Genomic DNA, 17,144 nt, shown 5'->3' on the forward strand with positions numbered 1-17,144 from the left:
CCGATCGACTGAATTATTGATGGCTACACCTTAGCGCTCACTCCACGCCATGCCGCTCTGGTAAGGGTACTTTGGTCTCCATGATGCACAGGTATGATAAGTCGCTACGGCTGGTCCGCAAGTGATACTAGCAAGGCTGCCCAATTTGGATATGGTAAATTATTTCTTCTTGTTGACAACATTCAATCATCGTTCCTACATAACTCGAAGTACTCCGGTAACTCCATACTATGATTTCTTCGCTCCCTATCTCTATCTACCCTTCGAACAGATCCAAACGCACTGAAATATGTATAAGCCTGTCATGGCGGTGTTTGAGGTAGCCTTGGAGACCCCAACGGCGAGACAAACGGTGGACTTTGATTCCCCGACCTTGGAGTAAGGGCGGACAAGACGGGTGAGTTTTTCTGGGTCTTCTGCTGGACTGGGGTCCTTGGAGGTGATGATGGCGCTGTCACCTCTGTTGCCGAATCCCCACTGGAGTAGGCAGGGTGGTGTTCATGGATATACGTGCTTCCTGGCAGCTCCTGTGGAGTGCTAGGGCTCAACTTGTTGGACGGCAGCGGCTTCGCCCTGGGATGCTCATACGCAGGAGGCGACGAAGCCGGGAAAATGGGCCAATTTGGATCTCCAGGTGTTCCAGGGGACTTTGTTGTTGTCTGCGCCTCTGGACTGTCCAGCTCATGGGTGTTCGGGGCCTCGGACATTTGCAGAGCGGGTTCTTGCGGCGGGAATGTCGTCGATCGGGCGTTTTCTGCCGCGGCTGCCTTCATTCTTCTGCGGCGGATGAAAAAGATCAGAGCAATGATGATTCCAACGAAGAGGACCGCGTTCACTGCGATTCCAATCTTGGCACCCAACGGCAACTTTACTCCGTGTGACGAAGGCTTGGCCAGCATATACATTTGCGAAAAGACATGGTCGGTAATCAATGTCAATCCCGATATCGTTGGCGTTGATGCCGGAATGAACTTTGTTGCTGGGTCGGAATAACAGGGTGTTTGCGCACCAATGGCCGTGTAGTATACTTGGAAACCACTACAACACAGTCAGATTACACAACCTCTCACCTCGAGACGGGCGAGTACTTACATTGGACAGCAACCGTTTGCTGTGGTGAAATAGTCCTGGGGACATCTAGTCAAAGCCTGATTCAGGTTCGGGTCGAACGGACAACAGTCTGCCCTCTCGTCAGAACAGCCGATCGCGGGAAACTCAGTCACCATCGCGGCGTTCAAGTTGTTGGTCACAATTGCAAAGTAGGGGACCGTGCAACTGCCCGTCATCAGTGGTCTTCCAGCAAAAGTGGCTGTGGGCGTCTTTCCACTTTGCGAGATAACAGTTTCAGGCACCACATCCCCCGATACTGTAAGGTATCCAGAATTCGCCAACGAGGACGGTGAAGAAGAGGATAAAGATGAAGAGGTGCCTGTGACAGAAGAGGCAGTTGCTGAGCCCGTCACAGGTGCAACGCCTAGAGCACTGGCGCTTGCGAGAGCGCTGGATAATCCCGCAGGAGAACATCCTACGAAGTCTGGGGCTGTTTCATTGACTGCTGCGCACTCCTGCTTGTTGAATTGTATGGCAGCTAAACCTCCCAGTCAGCGCATCGCTTGCGTTCCCCGATATCTCAAAACTTACTTGCTTGCTCCCCCTCCGAACATTTCTGATAGAGGCAGCACGACAGGGTGCTGACATACGCCGTGTTGGAGCAGAGGCATCCGATATCGATTACCGAGCATTGCGTCTGGGCTGTGGTTGAGTTTGAAAGGCATTGTTGCTTCATGTCATGTCAGCCGGGCTCTTCTTTTTTTTTTGGAATCAGTCTCGAGAAAGGTTCACCAACCGCGCACTGAGGGATATCCTGGACACTGATTGCCTGAACAGCCAGAAAACAGGTAAGTTGTACGAAGAGGAGGGGAATCAAGTACATGACTAGCACTTCAGACTTGCAAGACGCCAGCGTGTATACGGTTCCACTGCATCATAAGTCGGTACAGTACAGCCACAGCAAATATTCAAAAAGTATAATCGAACGGAGCGAGCGCAGAGAGCAGCAGCAATCGAGAAAGGGAGCGAGCTTTGGCTGGTGTTTTTCATTTGGCACTTCTTTGTTTCCCGGGTCAAATTCTGCAAACAAAAAGGCCATGCATACCTGGGGTAGTCAGGACGACATTCTCCAAACAATGCCACATTTCGGGAACTATCCAAGGGGGCCGTGCGATCTAGCCAACTATGGCGATCTTTCACTGGAATGTGAGGACGCAATCGCTCTTTTTGTTTTTGGACTCCCGTTTTTCATTCAGGAGATATCTCCGTTCCCATGGCGCCTACCGAGCCTAGTTGTGGCAGTACAGAGGGAAAAGGTCATTAAACAATTTCATTCTGTTCAATTATTCTTGTCGAGTTGACTCCCGACGACCTCACATAAGGACTGGTAGTCTCGTTCAGAATCCCTCCATGAACTCTTTCAGAGTAATCGGTCTTCGAACAGCGTTGGAAAAGCCTTCATGGAACGATACCCAGACTCTGCCTCCGTCACGAAGCTTGTCCTTCGCCATCTGTCCCCCAGACCCCTTGCCTGCGGAAACGGGCCGAGCCTCATTGATGATCCGGCCAAAGAAATCCCGCTTCAACTCCGTACTTCTCGACATTGCTGCCTTCAGTCTCTCTGAGCCATCATTCTCTTTATCGTCGCCATCAGCTATATCGTTACCAACTTCCAGACCGACCGAACGAGCATGTCGCGACAGCGAATTTTGCAAGAGTTTCTCTTTTGCCAATTCTTGGGCGAGAACCTGCCGGACAGCGTATCGGATAGGCACGTTCGGCTTGCCAGCTTTGTCCAAGTGGAAGCTTAGCAGCGTATCGAGAGGTCTGGGAATCAAGTTAGTAAAAACTCCCGATGCCATAGGACATGTGTAATACGTACGGCTCCATTCGATAGGCGAAACCACCGTTCGAGTGTGGTCCGCCTCCTTCAATCTCAATGCGGACTTTCTCAAGAGATATCTCGAGAGCGACCATTGTGCGAACTGCATGCCTAACACAGACCTTCTCAGTGTCTTTCCGTACACTTGCAACGCTAGAGGAGCCCCCTGAGCCACCAATGACGACAGGCTTGACATCTGGTGCAAGCATTTTGCCCACATTCGGCAAAAGTTCAGTGGCTATGGTGTCAATGCAGGGGAACAGTCTCAACAGAGGACCCGAAAACTTTGACTGCAATTCAGTGAGCAAGGTTCGGTTCTGTTTCTCTGCCTCATAAGCAGCAAAATCAGCCCTGGGGCCACTGAAAGGGTGCGGGTCGACCTCGTCTTCTTCTATCTTCTCTTCATTCCATGTCGCGGATCCCTTGTCAACTGCCGCGAAAAGGTCATGAAACCCACATGCACTGGTACTCAAGTACGGTGCCAGCTCCCACTCTTGGCCCGAAAAAACTCGACTTGACAGGCAATCGTGGAAATGAAGCCAGTCGTAACTTGCATTGGGTTTCGAAAGTTGAATGTCGTCCTGAAATGGCTGGGTCGGATACGTTGCGAAACAGTCCGTGACAACTCGGTCATGGTCGCCACATGTATCTATCATCTCTCGCAGTGCTCGGATGGCAGCTCGCTTGCGCAGATCTGAAATTCCAATTCCACTGCTGCTTGACTCGGCAACAAGCCTCATATCATCAGTGGAAAGAATGGTAGACAGATTTGGCAGGCCAGCGCCTTCGATAAACACCCGTTCAACAACTTCGCGAACCCCACCACGTCCGAGGGCGCCTTGGCAACCTTGTGCATCTCCAAGGTGCGGCTCCAGCCATTGTCTTGTCAATCTGGGACACGCATCGCGATCTCGAAGTTTGTGTGCGATCCATTCTCCCTGTACCAGAACACCACGGATGTCACCCTCTCCAGAACCACGCGATCCGGGGACTCGTTGTTTGCGCATTGCTAGACCCCAAACACTCTCACACAATCTTCGCACGGCATCGGTGTCGCAAGGTATGTGCTCCTTCTCAAATATCGTTTTCATCCGGGCAATCACCTTTTCAATGGGCGCTTTTCGAACATGGATGATTTCTGCAAGGGAACTGGTCCGCAATGGTCGAAGTGAGGGCGCATACACGTCGTTGCACACCAGGATCAACGGCCGTAACATTCGGAACCGGTCGCCCTTCTTCTTTCGGAGTTTTTGGTTGTCATGCGTAGCACTCGTGGAATTCCGCTGATCAAGCTGAACGAGGTCAATCAGGGCTTTGATGAAGCCGCCTTCGCCACCAGCCGAACTAGAACCGGTAGTAACGCCATCGACCTCGTCGACTACAACGCAGACAGGACGTCCACTCCGTCTTGCCTTGCCATGTTCTTGGATCCCACGCACAGTTTCAGTTGCCAAGGCGTCCTTGATCCTCCCCTTGACCACATCGCGACTTCTGTCATCGCTTGCATTGATCTCCAGTACTTCGTATCCAGCTTGTTTCGCACACACATGTGCAAGCGTTGTTTTCCCAAGTCCAGGAGGTCCAGTTAGCAAGAGGATCTTTTTGTGCTGTTGGTGAGACAGTTCGTTCTCGTCCCTGATCCGAAGGGTCTTTGGTTTTGAGCTTCCCGGAAAGACCAATTCATCCCAAGATTTCAGCCACCGAAGGATTGAACGATGCGTGCGTTCATCTCCTACAAGTTCGGTGAATTTCTTCGCGCGATACTTTTCAGTCCACATTTGATGTCTTGTTGTTTTCAAGTTTGCACTCCCGTGATCCTCTTGTACCTGCTCTGCTGGCTGTTTAGCCAGTTCCTCGGCTCTTCTCTGCTTCTCAAACTCTTGGAGTTGGCGCTGCGTATTGGCCTCGTCCACGAGTTTGTGTATGTCGACACCATAGTATGATCTTTTGGCGCGATTAGGCGCAGATACCGAGCGCTGAGCAATGATTTGTTCGTAGGACAGAGCCTCTGACTTTGTCCTCGGCGGAATGTGTAGTGAAGATCCTGAAGTCGTGCATATCCTCACGGTTCGGGTAGAGATCTTTCGAAGGAGTGTTCGCGAAAGAGGTGGGAGGGTGGATTCAGAAGGCTGTTGTGCCTGCGCGCCATTGTTGTCCGCCCGAAGTGTTTCGCCTATGTGTTCCTGAATCGTGGGCAAAGTTGGTTCTTTGGAGGCCTCATCGCGCCCAATGTCCCCCAGCTTGTTGACATCGGCGCTGTCCTCCTCATCACTGTCTTCCAGAAATCCTCCCACTATCCTGGGCTTTTTGACCGGAGGCTCAACTGGAAACGGCTGAAATAGTCTCCGCTTCTTCTTGATCGGGAGCGCAGGGGGAGGAGATGAGCTTGCGGGATAAAGAACGGGGGACGAGGAGAACGGCATGCTGGAGAAGAACTGCAGAACGACTGCTGTGAAATTCGAATCCCTCGGGACGGGCGAGGAACTGTCTATAGCCACCTGTGGTGCAGGATAATCACGGTTGCCTCAGCATCATATCCGATGCGCTGGGATGGGCTTCCGAAGTCAATTGAGCTGGTCAGGAATGATGAACGGTGGCTACCGCAGGCTTGTCACTTGGCACTTGTCTCTGCAAAGATGCTGAACTCGTTTGTATCGTCTGTTCGATGCGCCACCGCAGGGGAGTGTGTATTGAAAGTTTCGCATGAGATCGATTAATCCAACTTGAAGTGCGCCCGGCAACACGCGACGCGGATTCCCCACAGCACGCGTTGAGCACGTTGATCGCTCTGGCATGAGTGACGCGTCGGAGCCACTACTGTGTACCTAGTACGTCATGGGGCCGAAGGGGGCCCGCCCTACAATGCTGTACTATGTACATTCAACACCACTGCAAGCATTGGGTACCAGCACATTATGAGTAGTACTGAGGTATCTTGCTCTCGGTCGTCAGAGACAAATCGGTGGTTCTACAGGCATTTTTGGCGTCCACCCGCCGCCTGCGAAGGAAAGATCACTCACGTAAATTCCAAGGCCTATCGCAAGAGCGCGTGGTTGCTGGAGACCGACGGTGTGAAACAATAGCGGACGGCAAAGGGATGGCCAAAAAACAAACATGAATAGATCTATTTGTTTGACAATTTAGATACAATAAAACATTTTCCCTTCAATAAGAGTTTTTCATAAATTAAGCTTGCATTTTTACTACATTTCAATATTTTCTAAGTTGAGACCAGTTTCTGAATAAAGGCACAAATCTCGTTAATGTATTGTTTTGAATATAGATATATCATCCCCAACGAGGTCATCTCCTGGATTTAACAGGCAGTGGAGTGACACCACTGGCAGTGCTCCGGCAAGGAGTGACCAAAGTCGCCATATGGCTTCACCGGCGGACCCAGGAGCACACAATAGCAGTCGGTCAACTGCTTCACCTCAGTGAATCACAGTGCTAATTCAAGCAGTGAAACAGCGAGATCGCGTGTATAAAGATGACCTGAACTCAGACTACAACTTGAAAGCGAAACATCCTGGACACGCACTCGCGCCACAGACCCAGGCAACAACGGAAACAGACAAAGAGAGCTTCATTGAGGATTGGTTGGACGAGTGCTCCTGTTCTGGCAAATCGTCGACCGAGATCGAAATTCAAGTTACCCGACTAGCAGACAGATCTGCCGATATGTCTTGCAAGCCTCCATCCGTCCCTCCATCCTCGGAGAAGAGTTCCGAAAGCACGACATCGGCGTCCACAAATTCCGAGAAATCTACTGCAAGTGTTCACGACACCGATTACCGCCAGTCATTATCGTTCCGCGACATCTTCATTGAGCGTGAGAATGCACCCCAGGGCTTGACACGGCGAGCATGGAACATAATGACACGCGCTCGACAAGATCCTGACCTAAACGATGCTACTGTCCAAAAGGTGATAGACATGTCCCGTGGACTTCAGGATGCAGCTGAGGCCATCATCATGCACCAGCTTGCGCCGATCATCATTCCCGCTATGTTCAGAATCCCCGACAAGAGGCTAGCAATGAATTGTGGTCAACAGTGGTTAAATTCTGTCCCTGTTCCGCTCAGATCGTCTGTCCTCCACGACCCGCTCCCCTTACCTCAACCAAAACCAGACCTAGTTTTCGGATATTCTGAGGCAGCCTTCACCCGCAACCAACTCGATACAATTGGCCTTCTCACCGACGACCAATCCGGTGGAAACTATGCAGCTCCAGATCAGAAGGTTCGGTTTCCTTTTCTGCAGGTAGAGTTCAAGTCCCAGGCTTACAATGGAACCCACTACGTCGCAAAGAACCACGCCGCTGGTGCTGGAGCTATCGCTCTGAATGGTCAGATGGATTTGATACACCGCCGTTGCGCATCGAAAACTTGGGACTGCGATATGCCACGATACTTCTCGATCAGCATGGACCATCGAACCGCCGCGATAAACGTACATTGGCTCAAAGCTCAGGCTGGAGGTGGCCAATATAGCTTTCATACCGAAGAATTATCCATTTATTCTCTGCGGGACCCAGTCAGAATCCGATCTCTTTTCCGAGTGATCAAGAACATCCTTGACTACGGTGCCCAGAAACGGTTGCCATCACTGTGCTCCTTACTGGACGAATACCGGCAGAAGGTGATCCGTGGCAGAGCAGCAGCAAATGCTCAGAAAACCCAACCCGGAAAGTGACGTTTTACACGGATCGCAAACTGTACCGGGAACACGCCGAACATCCCGAGAGGCTGATGGACCTGCAGATGAACTACAAAGGCCCATACTCACTCGGCGGCGACCACGGTGTGCGACCATGAAAGTGCGTAGGGAAGCGCAAGCAAGGAGGTCTGCCCTCATGGCAACGGGAGCACGGTACTCTTCCATCACGCACTTTCAAATAGATCCTGTGATGTCACGGCAAGGAAAATCATGCGCGGCTATGCAACCCAGACCTACCGGGACAGTGCTGGACAACATTCATGATGCCAATGGAGGTCGGGGCCGGCGGCGCTGAGGCGGCTACGAGGTCTAGAACGAGGTCATTCTGGCCCGAGGCGGCCTTCTTATTAAAGCTAGAAACGAAGTAATCATTAGAGTTTGATCCACTGACTTTGGCGATTTGGTGGTAGAAGTAAAAATAAAGTAAAAGGAATACTATGGTCTCCTCTCCCGGCCACCGAGGTCATACGTTGCTCTGTACAAACTCCGCGTTTAGCGCTGCACACCCACCCACACAGATGGGGCAGTTAGGGCGGCGGGTAGTATCGGAGGGCCCTAAACATTAGCGCGCGTGCCGCCTCGCATCCTACCTACTAGTAGTCCTACCTATAGTATGAGTGGTGCTAGGTAATACTAATTAATATCCGTCGTCACATTTACTTGCCTTGACCAGCGAAGAGCACAGCGCAGTTTCATGTCAGAGCGGTTGAACCGAACCGTCCTACCTACATTCCACTCTCATGCCCGGCACAAGCTCGCGCAATGTCGCATGGGACGTTCCCCCTGGTGGCCTCCTCGACCGAATGATCCCAACCAAGACTGAGGATTGATCTACGGTTTCTGCTTCTTCCGCCGATGCGAAACTTGAACCCTGCTCAACATCCACCACACTTCTCGCCGGCCGGCAGGATTGACGCTCTCTGACCGGACGGTTCTTTCTGTTCCTGACATGCCGCCAGAAAACATAGGAGACTCCTCCGCCACAAAGTTCGCGGAGTAAGTTTTTATCTACTATCTTGATATCTATCTATCTGCGAGCGAGAGTGAGAGCGAGAGCGACTTTTGTTTGTTTTCCAAGCTGGATTCCCGCGCTGACGATGTCGGGTGGTGCGCCGGGCGCAAAAAGGTTACTGTCCGGACCACTGTTGACCATTTTCGTGGGCCCCGAAGGACGATGCTGGTCGCTACATCAGAATCTACTGGCTCATCATGCGCCGCCGTTTTTTGACGATTCGTTAGCCATCAATGGTGATAACCATCACAGGAGAATGGTGAAGGACGGGAAACTAGAACTACGCGACGAAGATCCCCAAGCTTTCGAATTACTAGTCAAATGGCTCTACCAGGGTAAAATCGACGATGTGTCTTGGATGCCCAAGGATATTAAATGGGACTATGCGTTTCGGTGTCAGAAGTTATATCTGTTATGCGAGCGCCTCGGGTTGCAAGAACTCAAGAACCAGGCGATCGATCAGTTTCGACGAGGATGTCATGAAGCCGGATTGGTTCCGGGGCCCGAAGAAATGAAGCCGATTTATGAAAAGACGTTACCGTCGTCTCCGTTTCGGAAACTGGTCAGCAAGATTGCCGCGAGACAGATTATGGATCCGGGGTCCGAGAGAGATGCGTCGGCGTATAGGGATTGCTTTGCTGTTTCCCCAGAGTTTGCTGTCGATGTCATCAATGCGATCAAGGATGGCGTGGGTGGCTCGCTGTTTGATGATCCCACCGAGGGGAATTCTTGCAGGTACCATGAGCACAGGGATGGTGAGACTTGTTGTAAGACTGTCAAGTTTAAGGAGGAGCCATCGTGATGATTGTGGAATGAAGGACTGCCAGTCAGCGCAACGACTGAAAGGAAAATCACGAAGATGCGCCAGCCATGTCACTCGATCGTTTGACAGACTAGGAGGTATCACGAACATGCCATTTGTCTGCCAGGTGCCAGTGTGAAAGGTGACATTTGTGAGACTGCCTACCCTGATTGATGTTTGTGTTGTGTCACATAAAACCGATGATGTATGTGTTCAATTCAGGGAAACCCGAAGGCGGCGGGCAGCGAACGCACTTGGACGTATAATGTTATCACGAGCTAGTACTCGGATCGATCTGGGTCTGCTAAAACCACGACGATTCCACTATTGAGGTACAGTGTCTATATACTCTATCATTTATACCTAGTATCTATGTATATCCATGTACATTCATGCCATAAGGTCATTCCACGGTCTACATCAGGACACAGAAACGTGGCCATCATCCCGATTTTCCAACTTCTCCCTTCTCTTGCACGCGCTCACTCCCGCTCCAAGACTCATTGCTGTCCAAAGTCAAAAAGGTACCGAACGCCCTTCTCTCCAAATCATCCGGGGTCTCATGCATGCGCCGCGCCCTCCGACGCAAATAGACCCGCTTCGCCCATTTCCACGCCTCGGCGCCAAGGAAGAACAGAAATGCTTCCACAAACACAATGCCCCATTCCCACGAGATACCCGTGTGTTTGAAGACATCGTGGTTGAGGACAGGGATATACAGGGTCGGGAAGATAGTGACGAACCCTGCGATGATGGACCAGCACAAAAACTTGTTGCGCCACACATCATACATCCACTGCGTGAAATAGCGCTTGCTGCCGGGCTGCATCCGGAAGAAACTGCGGCGCATGTCGACCATTTCCCAGGCCAGAAACAGGGCGAACCAAGTCAAACTCACAAAGGTGGTGGCGCGGGCGCGGAAGACCGTGTCGCACTGCGCAGAGTATGAGTCGTTGCAACCTGATCCTAAATTCCCGTCGCCGAACCCGTACACGACAAGCAAGAACGAACTCAGGCATAGCGCGCTCATCCAAAGTCCATAGACTAACATGTCAAGCATGACTTCGAGCGTAAACACGCCGCGTTCCAGGTTCTGTGGCGGGCGCTCCAGAATATCCGGCGCCGCGACTTCCATCCCGAGTCCCATATCCGGCATGCCAGACGTGATCATGATGACCCACAGAATCTCGACGGGCGCCAAGGGGAACACAGATAGGTTCGTCGAGTCCTTGAACGCCAGACCAATGAGCAGCGTGCATGCTTGTGCGATGTTCTCGGCGAGCAAGTGAAGGACGAATTTCTTGATGTTGTCAAACATGCGTCGTCCTTCTTCGATTGCGTTGAGGATCGATGCAAAGTTGTCGTCTGTCAGTACGATGTCCGATGCGTCTTTGGCGACGTCAGACCCGGCCTGGCCCATGGCGATGCCGACGTCCGCAATTTTCAGGGATGGAGAATCGTTGACGCCGTCGCCGGTCTGGTGGGATTTGTTAGCAGGCTGCTGTCAATGAACATCCTCAAGACGGCCAGCGCCATTCATTAAATTTGGTAAGTTGGGAAGAACTAGATAGGTTACTCACCATTGCCATGAACGCCTTGCGTCGACGGAGAGCTTCAATCATTCGCACCTTTGTGTTGGGCGCACACCGCGCAATCACCAGCGGCAGTTCTGGAAGCTGGTCCAGCTGTTCGTCGGTATGGCGATCGAACTCGGCCGCCGTCATGACCATGGCTTGGGCCACCGGCGCGCTGACCTTGTTCATGTCCGGCAGAATGCCCACCTGAATCGCAATGGCGCGGGCAGTCCCAGGGTGATCGCCGGTCAGCATGTGTACCTTGATACCTGCCCGGTGGCAGTGCTTTACTGCATCGGCCGACTCTGGGCGAGGCGGATCGTAGAGCCCAATGAGTCCGCGGAACACAAGACCGGTTTCCACGTGCTCGCGAGGTGGTGGTCCGTCCCGGCTCGCTCTCCTTCCGCTGCGTGGGTCATAATACCGGCTTGCAAGCGCCAGCACACGTAGACCTTCACTCGCCAGCGCCTCCATTCTCGCCAAAATGACCTGTTTCTTGTGATCGTCTAGTTCGACTTCAGACTCGTCGTCAGGAGACCAATGGACACTGACGCACGAATCAAGGATTCGTTCCACCGCACCCTTAGTGTAGACCCATTGTTCACCTGACTCGGTGTCTTCGAAAATGACGGACATTCGCTTCACCGTGGAATCGAATGGGTATTCGCTGACTTGCTTGAACCGTGGGTTCGGTCCTTCCAGGAACTTGTGCCGGTTGAAATCGAACCGCGACGCAAACACCTGCAGGGCAATCTCGGTCGGGTCTCCGCGCGCGAGCCACACATCTTCTTTGCTCTTGTACACGTGCGCCAGGTTGGCAAGTGAGGCAATCCACAAGAATGAAGTCAGATGCGGATTTTCCGCGACCGCATCGTCATAAGCCAACGGGGTGCCATCCTCCTCAGATGAGTCATGATGTTCAGGTGCCTTCGGGGTATGGACGAGGTCACCGACTGTAGGGTTGAATGGTTCGTTAGACGTTCCAATCGAATAGACGCCTCGGGCAGGGATCCAACACTTCCGGGCCACCATCTTGCCTTGAGTGAGGGTACCTGTCTTGTCTGAGCAGATGTCGGTCACGCCGCCCAATGCCTCCAGGGCGTCCATCTTGCGAACAATGACATTGCGCTTCACCATTCTTTTCGTGCCCACCGCCATGGTGATGGTCAACACCACGATCAAAGAGGCAGGAATCATTGACAGGCCAGTTGCGACGGCGTAGATGATGACTTCATTGTTGCTGGAGAAGTTGTTGGCTGCCTCGACAATAATGGCACAGACGATTGCGATGCCGAAAAGGAGTATTGCAAGTCGAGAAAGCTTGCGCTGCAGGGGAGTTCCCACGTTGACACCGAGAAATCGGCCGACGGCGTCGGCGAAGGTAAGCGACCAGGACTCAGCGTAACGGAACGGGTTCACTGAGCCATCTGGGCGGTGCTTGACAGGCCTGACCTTGGAGCTCCCTTTGCGCAGAGCCGCGGCAATAGCACCAATTTCAGTATGCATCCCGGTAGCGTATACGACACCTCGTGCGCGGCCCTTTGTGACTGTTGACGAGGAGTAGGCCACGTTGAGACGATCGCCTGGTCCCGTTTCCGCGTCAAATATAGCTTCTTCATCCTTTGCAACAGGTAAGGATTCTCCCGTCAGAAGGGCTTCGTCGACTTCAAAGTTGAGCGATTCCAATAGCCTGGATGAAAAATTAGCCAGAAGAACGCCTTAAAATTTGGTTCAGGGCAGAGCATTACCTAATGTCCGCAGGCACTGTATCACCCAGTTTCAGCTCCACCAGGTCTCCAGGGACCAACTCGGCTGTTGGAATGTTGACAGTTTCTCCGTTGCGGACTACGTTCGCTGTAGGGGAACTCAAGGAACGCAACGAGTCCATGGTCTTCTCGGCGTTGAATTCTTGGAAGAACCCAACAACAATGTTGAGGATGATGACGCCACAAACAACACCGCCTTCGATCCATGATTTGATGGCAAAGGAGACAACCATGGCCATGATGAGAACCTACACCTCAAGGATCAGCATCTGATGACACGCAGGGCTAGCATCGCAAATCGCTGTTTGATGAGAACGTCGATGGTTACAACTTACCAACATCATGGCATTGGCCACTTGTCGAAGCAATATCTTGAACGGCTGGACGCCTGGGCCATCATCCAACTCATTCTTTCCATACTGCTCCAACCGGGATTTCGCTTCGGCACTCGAAAGCCCCTGCCTTGGGTCGGCTTTCAGTTGTGTGACAACAGCCTCTCGTTCAAGAGCATGCGCTGGCTCGCTCAGTGGCTGACTGTACTGTTCTGTGGCATTGTCCTTCATGGTGATTGAGGTCACCGTAGAAGAATTTTAGCCGGTGTCGAGGATTGTGCAGCAGTATCTTCGACCAAAAGTAGACGCAGGCTGCCTTCTTAAATACCTCGGCGACCATCTTGGCCAAGCAGCCAGATTTTCCTCAAGATGTGCCATCTCGATATTGCGTTGAGACACGCAGGACTCCAAAGTCAGGGCAAGTCCTAGACGGCCAACGCCAGCGGGGGGCAACAGAGAATTGAGGGACATTGCGACGTTCATGGACACGACGTGCGACAACCTGGGCACTCAATTGGACAGGAGACGCTATGGTCTACGTTCAAATGGCGCTGAAGCGGATGCTTGGCTTGCGCGGATCGCTCACCTTATCGAAGAATGATCAAGCCAAGACAGCGGCCAAGCTCCGTCTTACCGGGAGGAACTGAAGGACCCCATAAGCATCGATGTACGGTGGGGACATGATGGTGGCGGCCCCAGAAATACCAATTGGAAACTTACCATAAGACTCGAGGTCTGGAAACTTTTGCGAGAATCGGGCGAGGATACCCAAGGATGACACAAGACTTACGACAGGACGATGGGCTTAAGGATACATATAATCATCCATCACGGCGGACATATCGAAGGTGGATTGTAGAAATCGTCGGACTCGTCGGACCCCAGTTCGACGTCGGTTCTGAGCCCAGGCGGGATGGTCTGAGCTTGGCAGGCCGCGTGCTTCAATGCCGAGCTCCGTCTTCCCGGGCTTGGCATCTTCAAAGTCTACATTGCCATACCTACAGGTACCTACCTAGTAGGTAATGTTCTACACTGTACATCATCTTTGTACCTACCTTACCTAGTATTACAACATCTACTGGTACGCTCAGGTAGCCCCTACCTGGATCATAGTGCCTGAAACAGGGTGGCTCTCTGAGAATGGAGATTCGCATCTTCTCTCGATTTTCTCCTCCGCTCTTCGTCTAAGGCATGGCACACTGCGTCGGCTTTCTTTCATGGCCGGACACTCCCAGTCCGACCAGTCGGACAAAGTCCACAAGAAACGCTACCATAGACGAGGCCCACGTGCATGCGATGAGTGTCGACTTCGGAAGATCAAGTGTAGTGGCTCGCAGCCATGCAGCGCTTGCACGATCTCGCGCAACGGTAAGAAATTCAATCCAAGTGGCCTACACAGCTTCTCCCATCCCGCCGGCTCTGAGAAACAGTGCGCTGACTCCCAAAGAATGCTGCTACTCATCTGGTCAAGGACGAGATAAACCAACTCAGAGGATTCGCAGTCTGGAAGTTAAATTGAGGAACCTACGTGCCGCACTCGAAAGATTGCAGAACAATAATGGAGGACTTGCGGACTCCGATACCACTGGGCTGCTCCAGACACTTGATCTTTCGATTGTCGAATCCGAAAATTGCTGGTCCAGCTCTGATGAGGACGCGAGGCAGCCCCAACTGACCAGTATGCTGACTCCGTCTGGGAATATCATCGTTACTAGGTCGCAGAAATCTAACTTCTATGGGCCCGGCTCCGGGGCTTCATTCATTCTGCGCACTCTCGAGCTCTTCCGGAAGCTGATCGACGATGATTCATTTGTCACTGAAGCTCAAGAAGTCGTTAACAATCTTTTTGACAAGCCTGCCCCGTCACCAGGCGTGCTTCCCCTGCAACATACTCACCCACCCAGCCATCCCAATCAAACTACCGCGCTCAGACTTCTTGATGCGGTTTTCACAAAATATCATGCCCTGATCCAGTTTCTTCATGAATCAGACTTTAGAGATATGGTCCGTCGTCTCTACAGCGAGCCCCTGCTTTGGGCTAGCCCCTCCACTGGTCGGTTCATGCCATTGTTCCACTCAGTTTTAGCCTTGGGCTTCCACCTCGACATCGAGTCTCGCAATAGTCACGGGTGTCAGTTCACCGACACTGAAGCGTAAGTGCCAGCCGCCCTGCAGGTTACATTGTGTTTGTCTACTCACAGCATAAAAAGCTTGAAGAATTTCCAGCTTGCCAGCAGAGATGTCGATCTCGGCCAGTGCAGTGACCTCATATCACTGCAGACAATATTGTGTCTGGTAGTTTTCCTACTTTCGACGTCGAGTTTGACAGCTGCTCACACTTACCTGGGCATGGCATGCTCCTTAGCCTGGAGGCTTGGTTTGCACAAGGATGACCACAAGTTGTTATATACTCAGGCGCAGCGAAGCACGAGGAGTCGAGTTCTCCTCGGGGTGTTGCAACTCGACATGCTTGTCAGTCTCGTCCTGGATATACCACCGACGATGAACCATGACTCTGTAGATCCAGGAGCCATGGAAAAGGTGCGGTGTCCAGTTTCCTTCACAACTCGGGAATCAACGACATCTACTCTGAGAGGTATTGATACTACCGTTGCTGCATCCAGACACTTTCAGATTCTGGCTCTTACTTCATCCGCCCGTCGAAATGTCTTTTCGGCCAAAAAGACCCGAAAGAAGAAGACCCAGTGGGGAGCCCACACAGAGTGTGTCAATGTCAAAGCACTCGATGACGTTGAACAGAAGTTCAAGAAATGGGCAAATGCTATGTCTGGTTTATCAACAATCCCGCTGGAGCCAGACATCTCAGTCATGTAAGAATTGTCCAGCCCTGTACCCTACTGGAACTGCTGCTCAACGCAAAACTAGTGTCAGATACGAACTCGAAATGGCGTTCTACTTTGGCCAGTTGACGCTAAATATACCGTTCTTGCATTATCTGATACCGATGGCCAACGGTTCACCAATCACCAGAATTCAATCGCAGCATGCACTTACATGCCTCAAGATTGCTGCCACGACGATAAGCCGTACCGATGCCATGCATCAACGAGGCCTGCTGAGTCCGGGGTCATGGACCACGACTTATACATTGTTCTTAGCTGTGGTCTGCCTCATGTTTCTGGTGGCGGCTCACAATGGCACCTCCAGACCCAGCGAAGCCTGGAAAAAAGGCGAACTCGGAATCAGACTTCTTGCCGGCTTGCGTTGCACCGACAACCCTGCGGCTCGGTCCTTGAGCATCATCAAGATGGTCATCCAGCAGCTCGAGCACACCGTCTCTTTTGACGTCGACCAGATCCTGGCCTCGACACCCTGCCCGTGCAAATGCAGCCTCATGGGTTTGGAACGTGTAGCGACAATCGATCGACTTGTTTCTGGCGGCGGTCTCGGGCCCTCCACGGTCCCTGACGGAGGGGTTGTCGCGGCGTCGACATCGGGGTCGCTACCTATGTACCCCAGTCTGGCCCACCAGTGGACTGGACCTGCTTTAGATGGGAACGGTCTACCTGCATGGTACACGCAAGGGGGAGCGAATGCACCATTGCGTGATATTGATTCCATACTCGCCGAAGCGCAAGCTATTCCATTAACCATACCAATGATTTGAAGTTTGTGTAACCACCAGGATGCCAGGAACCCAGGAAAAGAGAGAAGGTAGTCACGGGACTTCGAGGCCTTCAGATCTGATACAGCTGAGCTGCGCATATGTGTGTCCACCTCGAAGACCAACTAGCCATTTCGTGCATGCATGCCATGGAAGCCAAACACTCCTAGGTATGCATGATACCTGTACAATACTATAAGCGAAGGTAGGTAGTGAGTGTAAGCAGCCAAACCTGTTCATGGATCATGACACATGGTGTTTGATTGCTACAATCAATAAAATGAACTTAGCACCACTTACTCACAGCGTTCTTTCAGACCTCCCCTTTCCTTTTATGCAATAATCAGCTTACGCAACATGAGAAAAATGGAAACGATATGTC

At 52.0% G+C, this 17,144-nt stretch overlaps 6 protein-coding genes across 6 annotated transcripts; 3 read left to right on the plus strand and 3 right to left on the minus strand.

Annotated features, from left to right (window-relative positions):
* Nucleotides 1-147: 147 nt before the first annotated feature.
* On the minus strand, nt 148-2,230 carry HMPREF1120_08781 (uncharacterized protein). The gene is made up of 4 exons (XM_009163050.1): nt 1,847-2,230; nt 1,642-1,780; nt 1,093-1,588; nt 148-1,038 (listed from the first exon to the last, which is right to left on the minus strand). Exons 1-4 carry the CDS (start codon nt 1,931-1,933, stop codon nt 303-305), a joined length of 1,458 nt encoding a protein of 485 aa, XP_009161298.1. The 5' UTR covers nt 1,934-2,230; the 3' UTR covers nt 148-302.
* A 41-nt stretch (nt 2,231-2,271) lies between these two features.
* On the minus strand, nt 2,272-5,618 carry HMPREF1120_08782 (chromosome transmission fidelity protein 18). Its single transcript, XM_009163051.1, has 2 exons — nt 2,933-5,618; nt 2,272-2,877 (listed from the first exon to the last, which is right to left on the minus strand). Exons 1-2 carry the CDS (start codon nt 5,353-5,355, stop codon nt 2,448-2,450), a joined length of 2,853 nt encoding a protein of 950 aa, XP_009161299.1. The 5' UTR covers nt 5,356-5,618; the 3' UTR covers nt 2,272-2,447.
* A 995-nt stretch (nt 5,619-6,613) lies between these two features.
* Nucleotides 6,614-7,627, plus strand: HMPREF1120_08783 (uncharacterized protein; the record flags this gene model as incomplete). Its single annotated transcript, XM_009163052.1, has 1 exon — nt 6,614-7,627. One exon carries the CDS (start codon nt 6,614-6,616, stop codon nt 7,625-7,627), a length of 1,014 nt encoding a protein of 337 aa, XP_009161300.1.
* Nucleotides 7,628-8,748: 1,121 nt separating this feature from the next.
* Nucleotides 8,749-9,465, plus strand: HMPREF1120_08784 (uncharacterized protein; the record flags this gene model as incomplete). Its single annotated transcript, XM_009163053.1, has 1 exon — nt 8,749-9,465. One exon carries the CDS (start codon nt 8,749-8,751, stop codon nt 9,463-9,465), a length of 717 nt encoding a protein of 238 aa, XP_009161301.1.
* A 300-nt stretch (nt 9,466-9,765) lies between these two features.
* On the minus strand, nt 9,766-13,984 carry HMPREF1120_08785 (potassium/sodium efflux P-type ATPase, fungal-type). Its single transcript, XM_009163054.1, has 5 exons — nt 13,858-13,984; nt 13,141-13,780; nt 12,788-13,053; nt 11,046-12,729; nt 9,766-10,942 (listed from the first exon to the last, which is right to left on the minus strand). Exons 2-5 carry the CDS (start codon nt 13,366-13,368, stop codon nt 9,908-9,910), a joined length of 3,213 nt encoding a protein of 1,070 aa, XP_009161302.1. The 5' UTR covers nt 13,369-13,780; nt 13,858-13,984; the 3' UTR covers nt 9,766-9,907.
* A 449-nt stretch (nt 13,985-14,433) lies between these two features.
* Nucleotides 14,434-16,765, plus strand: HMPREF1120_08786 (uncharacterized protein; the record flags this gene model as incomplete). Its single annotated transcript, XM_009163055.1, has 3 exons — nt 14,434-15,290; nt 15,348-15,968; nt 16,024-16,765. The coding sequence occupies 3 exons, from the start codon at nt 14,434-14,436 to the stop codon at nt 16,763-16,765; spliced, it is 2,220 nt and encodes a 739-aa protein (XP_009161303.1).
* Nucleotides 16,766-17,144: the final 379 nt, after the last annotated feature.

This window comes from Exophiala dermatitidis (genome assembly GCF_000230625.1).
Source record: "Exophiala dermatitidis NIH/UT8656 unplaced genomic scaffold supercont1.8, whole genome shotgun sequence".
In the NCBI taxonomy this organism is placed as follows: domain Eukaryota; kingdom Fungi; phylum Ascomycota; class Eurotiomycetes; order Chaetothyriales; family Herpotrichiellaceae; genus Exophiala; species Exophiala dermatitidis.

Excerpts from the sequence above, each read along its gene's own strand:
- HMPREF1120_08781 (XM_009163050.1), bottom strand. The coding sequence starts at position 1,933 with ATGTACTTGATTCCCCTCCTCTTCGTACAACTTACCTGTTTTCTGGCT. Across the intron at positions 1,589-1,641 it reads TTCGGAGGGGGAGCAAGCAA|CTGCCATACAATTCAACAAG; the intron begins GTAAGTTTTGAG and ends TGGGAGGTTTAG. Across the intron at positions 1,039-1,092 it reads GCAAACGGTTGCTGTCCAAT|TGGTTTCCAAGTATACTACA; the intron begins GTAAGTACTCGC and ends ACTGTGTTGTAG.
- HMPREF1120_08782 (XM_009163051.1), bottom strand. The coding sequence starts at position 5,355 with ATGCCGTTCTCCTCGTCCCCCGTTCTTTATCCCGCAAGCTCATCTCCT. Across the intron at positions 2,878-2,932 it reads TTCGCCTATCGAATGGAGCC|ACCTCTCGATACGCTGCTAA; the intron begins GTACGTATTACA and ends CTTGATTCCCAG.
- HMPREF1120_08785 (XM_009163054.1), bottom strand. The coding sequence starts at position 13,368 with ATGAAGGACAATGCCACAGAACAGTACAGTCAGCCACTGAGCGAGCCA. Across the intron at positions 13,054-13,140 it reads TGGCCAATGCCATGATGTTG|GTTCTCATCATGGCCATGGT; the intron begins GTAAGTTGTAAC and ends CTTGAGGTGTAG. Across the intron at positions 12,730-12,787 it reads ACAGTGCCTGCGGACATTAG|GCTATTGGAATCGCTCAACT; the intron begins GTAATGCTCTGC and ends TTTTTCATCCAG.